The following is a 14,910-nucleotide window of genomic DNA, read 5'->3' as shown; positions in this document are numbered from 1 at the left end:
CGGGGAGGCGGAGCCAGCAGCGGCCGAGGCTCCGGGCACCCGCGCGGCTCCCGGCGGCGGAGCGGAGATCCCGGAGCGCCCAGGTAGGAAGCCGCGCGGGGAAGCGACCCGGGAGCCCGACTGCGGCGGGAGGGGCGCGGCGGGGGCGGGGAGGAGGCGCCGAGCCCCGCCCCTCGCGCGCGCGGCTGCCTCGCGGCCCCCCGAGCCCCCCGCCTGGGGGAGGGGGCGCTGAGTCCCCGCCCCTCGGCCCCGGGCCTTCCTCCCCGCGCTCGCCCCCCCCACCCCGCCCCCCGTGCGCCCCGCGCCTTTCCCGCCGCTCGGCATCCTCCGGACCGCCCGCGAGCGGCCCCCGGGGCTCGCCTTCCCTTCGGCCAGCCGCGCTCCTTGTTCGTCCCACAGGTTCCTTCCGAAAGCGAGCTGGAGTCTGGCCTGGTCGCCTCGGGGAGTGGGGGCACAGCTAGAAGGAGCCAGAGCGTGAGTGTGGCGGAGGGCGGCGCAGTGGCTGGAGAGAGCCCAGTACCATTCTTTTGCATCTTGGTGTGCCCGGTGCTCCGCGCACTGGGGCTGGCTCCATGTTTGCGGAATGAATGAATCATTACTCTCCTTGTCCCCTTCCGAAGGAGGACTTTTTGAGGTCCACGTGCTGCAGAGCACGTTGGGGCGGGGGGCGGGGGGCTCCTGAGCTAGGGCTGCCCAGTCCTGCATAGTAGAGACCCGACTCTCATTTCTCCACCTCCTCTCCGCCCTCCGTTCTAGGGGATGCTCCCTTCAGTTTGGGACTTGGGGGTGGTGGGGGAGGAGGGAGCTTGTAGGCCCAGACAGGTGTGACCAGGGACTTGAAGGTGAACAAGGGACTTGTGAAGGACAAGGGACCTGCGCAGGGCCTCTCGGAAGGTAACAGGGCACAGGGGATGCTGCAGAGCAGAGCACCCACCGTGAGCAGGGGCCACCTCCTACCTTTGGGACCAGCCCGAAAAGGCCACCAGAGTATAGATTCTGACCTGCAAGCTACTGAACTCTGAGCCTCTGTTTCTTCACCAGTAAAATGGGGATATTAGTACCCATTCCTCAGGGCTTTGTGCACATTAAGAAAAATGTCATATGAAACTAGCCAGCAGAATGCTTGGCACATCCGGGGTACTAGCAAATCTTGGTTTTCTTTCTTTGCTCTCTGGAAAACAAACAAACAAACAAGCGGAGAGTTATTCATCACCATCCCCTCTGTCCCCAAATTGGTCATGGACAGACACAGCAGGTGTGTAAGCACTGTTTGTTGAATGAATATGCTTGATGGAGCGACACCACTCACTGTCCTCCTCTTCCCGGAATCCACAGGCAGAGGTCGGGAGCTGAGCAGCAGAGACATGCCCGTGCTGTCTGAGGACTCCGGTGAGTGCCTTTCCTGGGCTGGGCCTGCCGGAAGCCCTGGAGAAAAGAGCCTGCCCCAGCAGCCCCAGGCTGGGAGGAAGCAGGATGCTGCCTGCATTAGCTCACAGGAGCTGCCCTGCCCCAAAGCCCTGGGGATGAGAGCCTGTGGAATGTCCACACGGCAGGGTCCACTTGGGGTCCCACAGGGGCAGGAAGTACCCATGGCACTGGCCAAACTTCGTGTGTCTTATCCTCTCCTCAGGTTTGCATGAAACCCTGGCACTATTGACTTCTCAGCTCAGACCTGACTCCAACCACAAGGAAGAGATGGGCTTCCTGAGGGATGTTTTCAGTGAAAAAAGCCTCGGTTACTTGATGAAGGTAAAGCCCCCATATTATCCCATCTGCTGAGGGTTTCTAGAGGTTTTCCTAGCTGGCTGAGGCCCGTGAAGTTCATCTCAAGCATTCCCTTGCCCCGGGAAGGTCTTCGTTAGCCCACTATGAATGGCTTTCTCTTGGGCTGACCCATTGGTGACCCGCTGTGCAGCCATCCGCACAGTCATGGGCAGTCTGTGGGGTACCCAGGGTACACCTGGCAGCTGACTTGGGAGGCCCCAGCCTGAAATTGTCTGTCTTTGCAGATTCACGAGAAGCTTCGCTATTACGAGAGGCAAAGTCCAACCCCTGTTCTGCACAGCGCTGTGGCCCTTGCTGAGGATGTAAGCCCCGGGTTTTTCCTTACGGTGCCCGCTCCTGACCCCATAGAGCCCCTTCATCTTTTTTTTTTCCTTTTTTGTTATTGTTATGTTAATCACCATACATTACATCATTAGTTCTTGATGTAATGTTCCATGATTCATTGTTTGTGCATTACACCCAGTGCTCCACGCAGAATGTGCCCTCTTTAATACCCATCACCAGGCTAACCCATCCCCCCATGCCCCTCCCCTCTAGAACCCTCAGTTTGTTTTTCAGAGTCCATCGTCTCTCATGGTTTGTCTCCCCCTCCGACTTACTGGGCCCCTTCATCTTGCCCGTCACCATCGCTTAGCCTATAGGGGACACAGGGGCTCGGAGCCCAAAGGTGAAGAGACATCACCTCCCCTTCTCCTCTTGCTCCTCCTTGGGCCTCCTAGTGGGCAGGAAGGAACTTGTGAGCCTTGGACTGAGCCAAGGGACACAGGCACATGAGCATGCCTGCTTACTGTGTGTTCCCGAGAAAGTCTGTTCCCCCCGCTGTGAAATGAGAGCATTTGGATCAGATCAGCAGTTCCCAACTGTTGAGGACTGGCGATATGAAGGTCAAACAATCGCCTTGTACTGTGCTTTGGGGAGGCCCAATGTGAAGACCTGGGGTCAGGTGACTTGCAGTGTGTCCCTGCCTATTGGCTCAGGATTCCCATTTTTTTTAAGGAATGCTTCCTAACTTCTTTTGGACCTGCCCTCTATGTTGCATGGTTTGGGAAGTTGATGGTCAAGGTCAGCTCCTCAATAAACTCACCTAACCCAGGAGATGGCCTGTCAAGGCATGGGTGCAGACCTTCCCTCCTTTCTCCTATGTGACGTGATTAGGAGCACGTTAGGCTGTCAGGCTCCCAGGCCCGGCACTGTCTCTCCTACCAGCTCTGGGACCTGCCACAGGTCATTCAACCGCTCTGAGCCCCAGTCTCTTCATCTATAAACTAGCACAGTGGTGAGACCACAGATAACAGAGCCACATAGGCCCAGGTTCAAATCTTGGCTTTTCAACCTAGGGCAAGGTATTTAATCTCTCCTATGTAATTCTCATCTGTCAAATGGCAAAATAATAATACCTGCCATGTTGAGTTCTCTGTGAAATTTAGGTGGGAAAGTCCGCATTAAGCAAAGAGCACATAGTAAGGGCTTAATAAGTTAGCTCCCATTAGGAGTACCCTCCATGAGCTACTCTGGCTCTTCTGATCCAGGCAGGCTGTGATTTCCCTGAGAGTGTCAGTGCTGGGGTGGCTGAGGATCCCATGCACTCAGATGCTGTCACAGTTCCTGCGAGGACCCTTGGGTCTGAAGCTCAGGGAGCAGGGTTTTCCCCAGAGACTCCCAGTGGGCTCGAAGCACCCACAGCCGCATGTGATGTTCTGTCTCATTCCTCCACAGGTGATGGAGGAGCTGCAGGCCGCCTCTGTGCACAGCGACGAGAGGGAGCTGCTCCAGCTGCTGTCCACCCCCCACCTCAGGGTAGTCACGCGGTCCCTGCCTGCCCACGCAGCTTGTGTCCCCTGGGATGGGGGCTGTGGGGAGCGCTCGGCTGGGAAGCTGAGGAAAGAAGAGTTCTGCGTGAGGGGGTCCTCAGGACCAGCGTCTGGGTGGTGGTTTCTCTGGCATGTGATTTGAGACCCCCGAATCACTGCCCAGCCAAGGCCCCCTGACCCCTGGTAGCTTTAGGGCTGGCCCTTCACTTCTCTTGATTTCCTGACAGGCCATGCTCATGGTACACGATACAGTTGCTCAAAAGAATTTCGACCCCGTTCTTCCCCCTCTGCCCGATAATATTGACGAGGATTTTGATGAAGAATCAGTGAAGATTGTCCGCCTGGTAAAGAACAAGGAACCCCTGGTATGTGACACCCACCTCTCTTTCCCCAACCCCTCCATGTACCACTCTCCCACCTACCCAGAAACCTGGGAAGAGACCCCCCCCCCCGAAGTCCCTGGAGTGAGTGTTAGTAGCTTTGTCAGGGCTGCCACTAGTCCCCGTGGCACCTTTGTGTGTAGGGTATCTCTTTCTCTGGGTGGACACAGCCTCACTTGACTGTGGCCAAGCTCCTTTGTGCAGTAAACAACCTGCGCAGCTGTACAGGGCAGCCCTGATCATCATGCTCCGCATCAGAGGTTAGCAAACTATGGTCCAAGGGCCAAACCCAGCCCACTGCCAGTTTTTTTTAAATAAAGTTTTACTGGTGTGTGGCCATGCCCGCTCATTTACGTATCGTCTGTGGCTGCTTCTACGTTGCAACGGCAGTGTGGCGTAGTTACCACGGAGACGGTGTGGCCTGCGAAGCCTAAAATATTTACATTTGGCCCTTTACAGAAGTTTGCCAAATCCCGCTCTGAATACTGAGGAAGCACGGGGCAGCTGCCGTTCTTCTCCCCAGCTGACAGATTGTTATCATTCTGGTCCTAGTGCAGCATTGATTTACAGAGCGAAGGGACAGGGTTATTTATTAGATGGTGGGAAGTGGCGGAAGTCCAGAGAGTCGAGTGTTTGCCCCAGAGTATGCCACAGCTGGCATTCTTGATTTTCAGCTTTCACCAAGGGCGCTCAGCTTAACCACTTCTGCAAATGGAAGGGAAGCTCTTGGCCCCCTCTGTTTCCCCCACTGCAAATGGGGCAGGCATCCATTGACATGGTCAGGGTTGTCTTTCCTTTTAATGTTTGGGTAGGTTATGGGTCATAGCTGGGGTGGTTTCTGACCGAGCCTGCAGCCAATCATCGAAGGGGCTCCTATGAGTTGGGAGCAGGAGTTTTGGGCCCCATATGGGCCTTGTCTGACCTGTCATGGCAACCATTCTGGGGGAGGGAGGAGGGAGGACGGTGTAAGGGGTTAAAACCCACAATGTTAATGTATTATAATGAAGCTCTAGGTTACTGGTAAGGCCAAGGTCATAGGGAAGAAGGCAGGCATCTCGCCTGGGGTCTGTCCTGGCTGTTGGAACTTGGCCTCCACCCTTTTGTCAGTCGGAAAGCACTTGTTCCCTGCTGCTATCTAGCTAACTGCCTACTCTGTCATATTCAGGGAGCTCTGGGCTTCCCAGTGAGGATGTAGAAAGCCAAGTTTGTGGTTAGGAGTGACGGAGGTGGGGCCGGACCAGAGGGAGATGCTGATGGTCCACGCAAAGTGTCATAGCTTGTTCCTGAAGGCAGTGGGGGGGGGGGGGGGCGGTCACTGTAAGGTTTTAAGAAGCAATAACATGATCAGATTTGCGGTTTAGAAAGATCGCCCTGGCTGCTGAATAGAAAGTGGCCTCGGGGGTGAGGCCAGAAGCGGAGGGCCGATTTGAAGGTGGGGACCAGGTAGGGGGAGGGCCAGAAAGGGGGCTTGGCCTAGGCCTGTGGGGACAGGGAAGAGAAATCCAAGAAATAAGTCAGAAAAAAATTAATGTCACTTTGTGACTGCCCTGGTTTGGGCAGGAGTCTTGGGGGGGATGCCTAGGGTAGCGCTGAGGTGTCCAGCTAGGACGATTAGGTGGCCACTGCAGCCGTCATTCAAGGGATGGAGCTTAGGTCCCATTGAATTCAAAAGTGGAGGCATCCAGGAAGTGGAGGGATTATTTGTTCAGAGACACAGACTGGGCAGCTGCCAGCATCCGGGAGGGGTTAAAATCACACCTGAGAAGTCGAGACCACATGGGTAGAGAGCAGACAGTGAGGCCAGAAGGGGGCCAGGGCCAAATCCTGATTTGAAAGGCAGATAGAGGAGGACCCAGCCATGGAGACCTGTCGTCTCTGGGAAGACCCGGGAGAAAGGGGTGTCACCAGGGCCCGGGCTAAGAGAGGAACCCAAAGGGAGGGCGGGCACCCAAGGCAGACAGGCGGGAGGTAGAGGTGAGAAGGCTGAGAGTGTGTGGGAGCCGGCAGCTGGTGGGCGGTCAGCGCTGCGGCCAGTGCTCTTGAGGGTGCAGGTGACAGTGACTTGGGGGGTAGGAAGCAGAGACAGCAGGTGCTTGCTCCAAGGGAGCAGAGACTGGTGGTTACTAGATGGAGGCGCAGGCTTTTTACTGATGAGGAGGACGTGATATTTATGGAGCCAGGAGAAGGAGCCAGCAGAGAGAGGGCACTGAGTCTGCTGGAGAGGGAGGGAGGGGACGGAAGGACCAGCCTAGGCTGGGGGAGCCGCTCTGCTGAGAGCAGGGAAAGGAAGACAGGATGGACAGAGATGCCAGAAAGTTTGAAGGTCTAGGGGGCAAGATGCCATGGGGTTCTTGGCTGATGGTTTCTGCTAGCAGTATTTGTCCTACGGACTTCAAATAGGTGACATAAATGAAGTTAATAACAAGTGGGCCCATGTGTTTGCAGTAACAGCCAATAATAAAAGGTTAACATTTATGGAGCAACTACTGCATGCACTTACTGTGTGCAACATAATTGAGGCTTGCCTGCATTACCTGATAGAATCCGTGCACCAACCCTGGGAGGTTAAATGCTATCCCCCACCCCAGAGGAAACAGACTCACAGAAGATAAAGGGCTTCCTTCTAAGGCTGCATGCTTTCAGGGAATGGCAGGTGGATTCAAGCCCAGGGTCGTCCAACATGGGAGCTCAGCGCTTCACCTGCCACCGTCCCGCCTGCCTGCCACCGTCCCGCCTGCGGGGTGCATGAAATTGAGGGCTTGTTAGCACCTCTCATCCTAGACATCATTCTGCTGTGCTCCACCGGCCAAGTCCTGGTCCTAAAGCTCTGGCTGGTCATAATTGGTTCCCCTTGGCAACCACAGAAGGCCCAGTACCCTGTGATTGATTAGAGGTTGAGAATTTGCAGGCATGTTCTCTCCTTATTATTAAATGTCTTTGCAAGAGACAAGGGCTGTGATGTGAGAGACATGCACTGGGCTCGGCGTCCCACAATCCTTTACACCTTCCCAGCTGGGCGACCTCGGGGATGCTGACCTTCTCTGAGCCCCTGTCCCTCACCTGTGAAATGAGATGTGGGAATTGCTGGGCTGTATTAACGTGAGATGCTGGTTTCATCGCATCCTCAGCACTGGAAAGGGCTGCCCTTGGTCTGCCCTCTGGGGTGACAGAGGGAGAGATGGGGAGGCTCTATGGGGTCCAGAGCCTCGGGGTCTGAGGTTTGGGGCTGCCTCTTAGGAGCCTGCCTGCTCTGTCTCCGATGCAGGGTGCCACCATCCGGCGGGATGAGCACTCCGGGGCTGTGGTGGTGGCCCGGATCATGCGAGGGGGCGCGGCCGACCGGAGCGGTGAGTGGGGTCCGTGCTGGCCTGGTGAGGGTGATGGCTTGGAAAGGATACAGCATGCCCCAGCCTTCCCCTTGTGGCCACGAGAGTCTCCTTTCCTTCTCCTCTCTGGTCCCGTTTGGGATGTGCTTTGCTTTCTGGGAGCAGGGCTGGGATTCTCTTCTCCTTCCCAAGCCTGGTAGAAATTTTAACCGTTTGAAAATGCCTCAGGCACGGAGAACATTGGGGTTGATCAGAAGGGCTCCTGTGCTGGCCTCGCTGAGGCCTGGGGTCCTTAAGCCCGCAGCATGGGCTGGGCGGGTTTCCTGACTGCATGCAGAGCAGGGACGCCCTTCCCCACCACCCCAGTTGTCGCTCTTATGGAGGGAAGGGTGTTCACGCCCCAGATTTGTTTGGGTGGAAAACAGGTTGAGAATCAGTGTTGTGTGAAACAGCTACTCAGTTGGGAGGCAAACCTTCTGGTGTAGAGAGGTGTTACCCCAGAAATCTGGGGATCACTCTTGTGGAGACCAGAGCTTCTTAAACATTAGCAAGCACCGACACCCCCCCCCAGCATCTTGTTAAATGCAGATTCGGATTCAGCAGGTGTAGGGGGGCCCCCGAGATCCTGCACGCCGAACTGCCTTCTGGCTGCCGCTGCTGTTTGGCTAGCAGTTAGGGCCTCATGTGCAGAGACACTGGTCATTAGAGCCGAGGCCTCTGGACAGGTGTCTTAACACTCTATACGTCACCTTTCCTGGTGCCTTTAAGTTTTCTTAAGATTTGAGAAAGACCTTCTAAGAGTATGTCTGTTAACCTAGGAAGGTGAAGAGTTAATGATATTTCTAAAGCAGAGGTTATAACGGAAAGAACCAGGCTTTCGATGTCAAAATAAGTGTGTTTGAACACAGGCTCCATTATTTCTTAGCAGAGTGGCCTTGGGCAAGCTGCATAATTGCTCTGGGTCTCAGGTGCCTACTTGTAAACTGGGGGTTTCCCTGGGTGGTTTTGAGGCTGAGATGCTGAGTGGGGTGCCCCGTGCACAGTAGGACTCAGCCGGGCCCAGGCCCACCCACTGTCTTTACACCTTGAGTCTGCTGTGCGTGTGGCGGGTTCCTCTGGTGGGTGCCAGTGGTGCGCTGGGGCTGAGGCCCCTTCCTGTGCTGATGGGCAGCCCCTGTGTCTCCTAGGTCTGGTCCACGTTGGAGATGAACTCCGAGAGGTGAACGGGATCGCAGTCCTGCATAAACGCCCCGATGAGATTAGCCAGATTCTGGTCCGTGCTGCATGTGTCCTGGGGGGGCGGAAAACGGGGGGCCGGTCTTTGGAGACCAAAGCAAGGCACTTCCAGGAGCCAGGGTGGATTTTGGCTCAGTCTCTGTGTTCATGAGGAGGCTGCAGGCAAAGTGGCCTGGTGGCATGCCCAGGGTTGGGGTGGGAGACAGGAAGAGTGGCACTCCCGGGCCACCTGCCTGTCAGACCTCTTCAGCATAGCCCCACTCCCTTTCCTGAGGCCCCTTCTGCGACATCCCCTCAAAAGGGTCCCCTCTTCCGAAGGGCTGAGGAATATGGAATAAGAAGCTGCAGTACAAGGAGGACCCAAGAGCAAAGGCTTTGGGGTCAGCTGGTCCTGGGTTCGAATCCTGTCTCCACTGCTTTTCAGCCGGTCAGCCTTGGGCCAGCCATTAGGTCACCCTGGGTTCCACTTTCCTTTCCTGTAAAGTAGGACCAGGGAGGTTTCTCATCCAATGCGTGGTTATGATCAGGATGTAAACATCCTAGAAGGGATACAGCCCTTCACATCTGTGAGGAGATTCTAAGGTCTTAGGTGCTGGGGTGCAGGTAACCTCCAGAGCCCGTTCTGCAAGTTCAAGTCAAGCTGCAGTTGTCAAAAGCCCCAATCACAGTTTTGTCTTCTTTATCCTTCTCCCCCGACATGACCCTCTTCGCTAATTTCTGATGGTTTGGGAGGGGGCAGAAATGGGCTGATCTGACGAGAGAGGACCCCCCACTGTAGGGAGCCCTGGTTGCAGGCAGGCTCCTTTGGTCTTCCTGACCCCACTGCCCTTTCCCCGGTTCCGGGCCCCGGGATCCTTGTGTTCTAGGGCAGTGCGGGCCCAGGGAGACTGTTGGGCGAGGTGTGCTCTTATGGGCGGACTGCATTCTGCCTTGTGTCCCCCTCCCCCCATGGGGATGCAGGGTCTGTGTCAGGGGAGAAGGAAGGGGAAGCCCCAGCAAGGTAGGGGTGACCTGAGGTTGGAGAGCCCGATGGGCAAGATGGAAGCAAAGGGAGGGAAATGAAACTGAACTTGGTTATGAAAATAATCTGAGAGAAGAGAAAGAAGGGTGGCCTGTGGGTCACTAGAGGTCAGGAGGGACGGAAAGGAGGAATTCAGGGCGTGCGCTGTTCTTGGTGCTCATGTAGAGTTCTGTGTCCCTTTGTCCCACGAAAATGCAGATACTGGGTTTTGAGGTTTGCTTTAGTTAATTCACGGGAGCCACCCCTGGAGGGTGGGCCACAGGGGAGGGGGTGCACCTGACTTCCTTCTGAATGAGTTTCCAGATCGGGGCAGGAAGACTTGAATTCACCGAGGGTTAGACATGGGAGGTGGTAAGCTTCGAACTCCCCTCTCAGGCGCAGTCCCAGGGAGCCATTACCCTGAAAATCATCCCAGCCACCCAGGAGGAGGACCGTTTAAAGGACAGCAAGGTAGGATGGGGTCGGAGGCCGGGAAGGGCTTTGAAGCAGTCGTTCGGGAAGAGATCACATGTCTGGTCCTCGGAACGTGTGCTCAGGAGAGAACTGTAATTCAGTCACACTGTGATTCATTTATTTGTACCTGCCTTTTTCTAAACCGGATTTGACGTAGCTTACTAATAAAAGACAAGGTTATTTTAATTGAAATAGAAAATTAGGGCCCTGAAGAGGAGAAACTACCAAATGTGCTGGTTTCGGGACCAATTAAGTGACTGCCATTTGCTTAATTCTTTGGTGAGCCTACCTTTTTTGGGCACCTCCTCTGTGCCAGGTGCTCTGCCAGATGCTGGAGACAGGGACAGTTGGTAGCTTTGAGGACTCGCTCGTTCAGAGCGGGAGGCCGGGGAGCAAATCTTTCATGGCTCTGTGACTAGTGCGAGTGTTTCAGAAAGATTCTGAGCAGAGTTACAGATGCCCCGGAAGGGGCCAGGTAGTAGAGGTGCTGGAAGTGAGGCTTGAGGCAGGTGAAGGCGGGTAGGACTTCCCTGGTGAAGGAGAGGGGGAGGGAAGTTCACACGGAGAGGTCTGCATCCACAGAGGCTCAGAGGTGCGGAGAGGAGTACTTTTGGGGGTTGGTGAGAGAGAGCACCCTGGTCGGGCTCTGGAGGGGTTGTGCTGGGAGGTAGGTTAAGGCTATCTTCAGAATGGCCTTGAATGCTTTCTTAAGGGTGTTGGCATAATCCCGGCCTGGTCTGGGGGTCTCAGAGGCCAACCCCTGAGACGTGGCTTCGAGCACAAGTAGTTCATTTGGAGGTGACCCCGGGAAACACTCTGCGGAAAGGAAGGCAGTGGGTGCAACAAAGTGTGTGTCATCCAGCAAGTTACCACTGTGTCATCCTGCTGGGGAGCTCGGGGATCCCGCGTAGACACGTGCCTTCCCACCCAAGAGCCAGGGGAGCTGGGAGATCTGTGCACCGACTCCTGCCAGGCTGCACCCAGGGATGGATTCCCAGCATTCTCGGCTGGCTGCATTAGAGTAGAGCGGTGACCAGAGAAAGCCCTTGGACAGAGAGGCGCCAGGGCTGGCTGCTGGAAGTCTGGCTGGGGGGGGTACTGAAATGGTGAGTCCCCGGGGGATGTGGGAGCTCCTGGGCTGCCACGTGGGGGAGGGCTGAGTGGGTAGAGACGGGAGGCAGGGAGACCTGGTAGGGAGGCTGTTGTAAAAGCCCCCGACCCGAGCTCAGGTGGTGGTAGAGAGAACAAGAGAGGGCGTTGCTTTGGTTTCAAATAAATTGGGATCTGAACTGCCTGGCAGCCAGGGCAGAAAGGAGAGAAAAGGCAGGACATACCTTTCCTCAGGAGATGGAAGGAAGTGTGCCCATTTTTCAAGAAAGGTGATTCCCAGTCCCTGGCTCTGGGCACGAAATGCGGGACAAGAAGGAACAAATTACAGCACTAGGCATAGAGTACATGTCGATGAGTCTTTTGGTGAATGGGGATCAATAATGGACAATGTCTTTGATGTCAGACTTTTACAGCAAACGAAGACATCATCTTTGTGTGACTGTTCTTTATTTGCACACTTTGATCGAATCCCAAGGCTTGCATAATATAGACTCTTATCTGATGGAAGGCAGTTCTTTCTTGGATATGCTAATGTGATCTTCATAGGCAGCTTTTGCATGTTCTAACTTAATACAGGGAGAAAACTTGGTTTTCCTGGAGAAAATGGGTAACCTGTCCCTTAGCCCATCCTTCTTAAATATTTCTTCTTGATCCAGAAGCTTGATCTGGGCTGGCCATATAAGATTATGCTCTTTTCCGAGTGCCTGGGACCCTGACATCTGTGGCTGGATGAGGGTATCTGTCCTCATAATATCTGGCCAGAAAGTTCTTACCCTTGTCTAACTGAATCTTTTCTTTTCTTTCTTTCTTTCTTTTTTTTTTTTTTTTAAGATTTTTATTTATTTATTTGACAGAGAGAGAGAGGGCACGATCAGGGGGAGAGGCAGAGGGAGAGGGAGAAGCAGGCTCCCCACTGAGCAGGGAGTTCAATGTGGGGCTCGATCCCAGGACCCTGGGATTATGACCTGAGCCGAAGGCGGACGCTTAACCGACTGAGCCACCCAGGCTCCCCTAACTGAATCTTTTCTGGTTGACACATAAAGGAATATGACTTGGATCTGTCTAAGGAAGACCTCTGGCTTTTGTTTTGTTTTTTTCTTTTCTTTTTTTCTGTTTGTTGTTGAAGTAATTGGACCCTAATGGTCTGGTAATAGAGATAAATAAAATAAATCCATCCACTGAATTATGGAACAAGAAAGTGTGATAAAATGCTGTATCTTCCCCCCATCATCTCTAGACGGGTGACTTCAGGGTAAAGGGGAGTGTTGGGGGTTGGCCGAGGATGTGGCAGATGAGGCAGGGTGAGCTAGAAAAATGTGGACTGTCAGTCACCCACTGCAGAGTGATGATGAGCCAGTAACAGTTGTGTTGTTGATATTTGTGTTCTAATCAAAGCATCTAGATCACTTATTTAACAGATGGCTGCGGACTTCATTAGGGGCAGTTAGCATATCAAAAATACCCTGCTGGTTCCCAGGACTGGTTGTTGCTTTGTGTCTGCTAAGAGGCTGCTTTAAGGACTGCAGGCTGGGGAAATAGGGAAGTACTTAGGCTGGAAAGAGAAATTCAGATAGAGGGCCCATCTCTTAATTTTCTGAACCTCGATGGATTTCCCGACTGTAATATTCACAACAGCTGCAGAACGAGAGGAAACCATGTGCCTTGTTTCTGATTAGCTTTCTGTCCTCGAGGCTGGTTGCTCGTCCTGATGGCGAATGATAGGTGTCATCTGGCCTTCGATGCGGCAGAGACACATCTGTGCTCACCCCCTCTTCAGGTGTTCATGCGGGCCCTCTTCCACTACAACCCGAGGGAGGACCGGGCCATCCCCTGCCAGGAGGCGGGCCTGCCCTTCCAGCGCAGGCAGGTCCTGGAGGTGGTGAGCCAGGACGATCCCACGTGGTGGCAGGCCAAGCGAGTAGGGGACACCAACCTTCGAGCTGGCCTCATCCCCTCCAAGCGGTTCCAGGAAAGGTGGGTCTGGGCTGTGCTGTCAGGGGGTGGCTCTGGAGTGGCTTAGAGGTGTGGGTACACAGCGGAGCCCCGGCCAGAGGGGCGCGCGGTGTGTCGTTGCGGAGGGAAGTACCCATCGCCCTTGTGTTCGGTCTTCTCGCACTCTAACCAGCGGTGATGGCCGTTTGAGATTTAAATACATGCACAGAAATCTATGTTGTCACTAAATGCGTGTATGTTGTATAATACCTACTTAAAGAAAGTTAAAAAATAAAATATAAAAATATAGACGAGGAGGACGAGGGAAAGCTAATTACTCCAAGCCTCGCCACTATCTGAGATGGCATGTTGGATGTCCTTCCCGTGCTTCTTATGGGAGAGACACAGAGAGAATTGGAAGTCGTGCTTTTGGGGTCTGTGTCCCTTAACATGGCAACTTCAGCATTTCCCATGTTATTACCTAGTCTTTAGTGTGTGATTTTTAATAGCTATATAATATTTCATCTGAAAGGAGACCATGCCCTTCTTTCCACTGCCCCCTTCCAACCTAAGCTAGAGCCAGTGGGCCTCCGGCCCAGCACAGCTTTCGCCATGGCCCTCAGCGATGCTGACGTGCAAAAGCAGATTAAGCATATGATGGCTTTTATTATTGAACAAGAAGCCAATGGGAAAGCAGAGGAAATGGATGCGAAGGCAGAGGAAGAGTTCAATATTGAGAAATGTCGTCTTGTGCAAACCCAAAGACTGAAGATTATGGAATACTTCGAGAAGAAAGAAAAGCAGATTGAGCAGCAGAAGAAAATTCAGATGTCTAATTTGATGAATCAAGCAAGGCTCAAAGTCCTCAGAGCAAGAGATGACCTTATTACAGACCTATTAAATGAAGCAAAACAGAGACTCGGCAAAGCGGGAAAAGGTACAACCAGGTACCAAATGCTGCTGGATGGGCTGGTCCTCGAGGGTTTGTACCAATTGTTGGAGCCCCGAATGATTGTTCGTTGCAGGAAGCAGGATTTCCCTCTGGTAAAGGCTGCAGTGCAAAAAGCGATTCCTAGGTACAAAATTGCCGCCAAAAAAGATGTTGATGTCCAAATTGATCAGGAGGCCTAGCTTCCTGAGGAAATAGCTGGTGGAATTGAGATCTATAATGGGGATTGTAAAATAAAAGTTTCCAATACCCTAGAAAGCCGGCCGGATGTCATAGCCCAGATGATGCCAGAAGTACAGGGAGCCTTTGGTGCAAATGCCAACAGGAAGTTTTTGGACTAAACCTTTGGGCGAGGTGAAGTTCATCCACTGCTCTCCTGCTGTCATGCGGAACTCTCTGATATTTGAAAAAACAAGATACCTGTGTGGCTTCCTCTTCGCTGTTCTAATATTCTGTATTCATCAGTGGATCCTCTCTGTAGCTAATGCCCTTGGCCTAATTGTTAAAATGAGAGAAAGTTTCACTTACTATGATCAGGAAACCTCCTTCTTAGCTTATCTGAAAGCACAACTTTCATCTGCTTCTGTAGCATGAAGGTGAGGGTATCAGATGGTGGTTAGCGGAGCTTCCCCAAGTCTCTGCTCTTCCTCTCGTCTTCTGCTGTCAGTTCTCGAGTCTAGAGGGTGATGTGTGTGGTGTTCTCTGACATTCAGTCTCTGCTCTTTAGGCTTCAAATGCATGGGGGGCATGCATTCCTGCCAGCAATAGTAGCTTCACCGTTCACCTGTTTGGGCCTAGAAGTGTTCCTCATCTGTAAATGTGATTTAAAATCTAAGCCATGAATAGGTCTTATTTATTAAAACAAAAGGTTTACATGGGGGAAAAAAAAAAAGGAGACCATGTACTC

The 14,910-nt window shown here is 53.4% G+C and overlaps 1 protein-coding gene and 1 pseudogene across 2 annotated transcripts in view; both read left to right on the top strand.

Annotated features, from left to right (window-relative positions):
- LOC113939572 (dual specificity protein phosphatase 3) overlaps positions 1-14,910 on the top strand; it is a 47,607-nt gene continuing 32,697 nt past the window's right edge. The window contains exons 1-11 of one of the 2 annotated variants that reach the window (XM_027625879.1): positions 1-83; positions 400-474; positions 1,336-1,389; positions 1,631-1,749; positions 2,010-2,087; positions 3,502-3,582; positions 3,824-3,961; positions 7,242-7,323; positions 8,490-8,575; positions 9,935-10,009; positions 12,900-13,096. In XM_027625879.1, coding sequence (XP_027481680.1) covers positions 1,365-1,389; positions 1,631-1,749; positions 2,010-2,087; positions 3,502-3,582; positions 3,824-3,961; positions 7,242-7,323; positions 8,490-8,575; positions 9,935-10,009; positions 12,900-13,096 — 881 coding nt within the window. In that variant the 5' untranslated portion in view covers positions 1-83; positions 400-474; positions 1,336-1,364. The remainder of the gene's footprint in view (positions 84-399; positions 475-1,335; positions 1,390-1,630; positions 1,750-2,009; positions 2,088-3,501; positions 3,583-3,823; positions 3,962-7,241; positions 7,324-8,489; positions 8,576-9,934; positions 10,010-12,899; positions 13,097-14,910) is intronic. The other variant, XM_027625878.1, reaches the window with a different exon arrangement.
- Positions 12,964-14,502, top strand: LOC113939573 (annotated as a pseudogene).

This window comes from Zalophus californianus, chromosome 16, assembly GCF_009762305.2.
Source record: "Zalophus californianus isolate mZalCal1 chromosome 16, mZalCal1.pri.v2, whole genome shotgun sequence".
Taxonomy (NCBI): Eukaryota; Metazoa; Chordata; class Mammalia; order Carnivora; family Otariidae; genus Zalophus; species Zalophus californianus.
The sequence above is the reverse complement of the archived record's forward strand: the minus strand, read 5'-3'. Positions and strand labels throughout refer to the sequence as shown.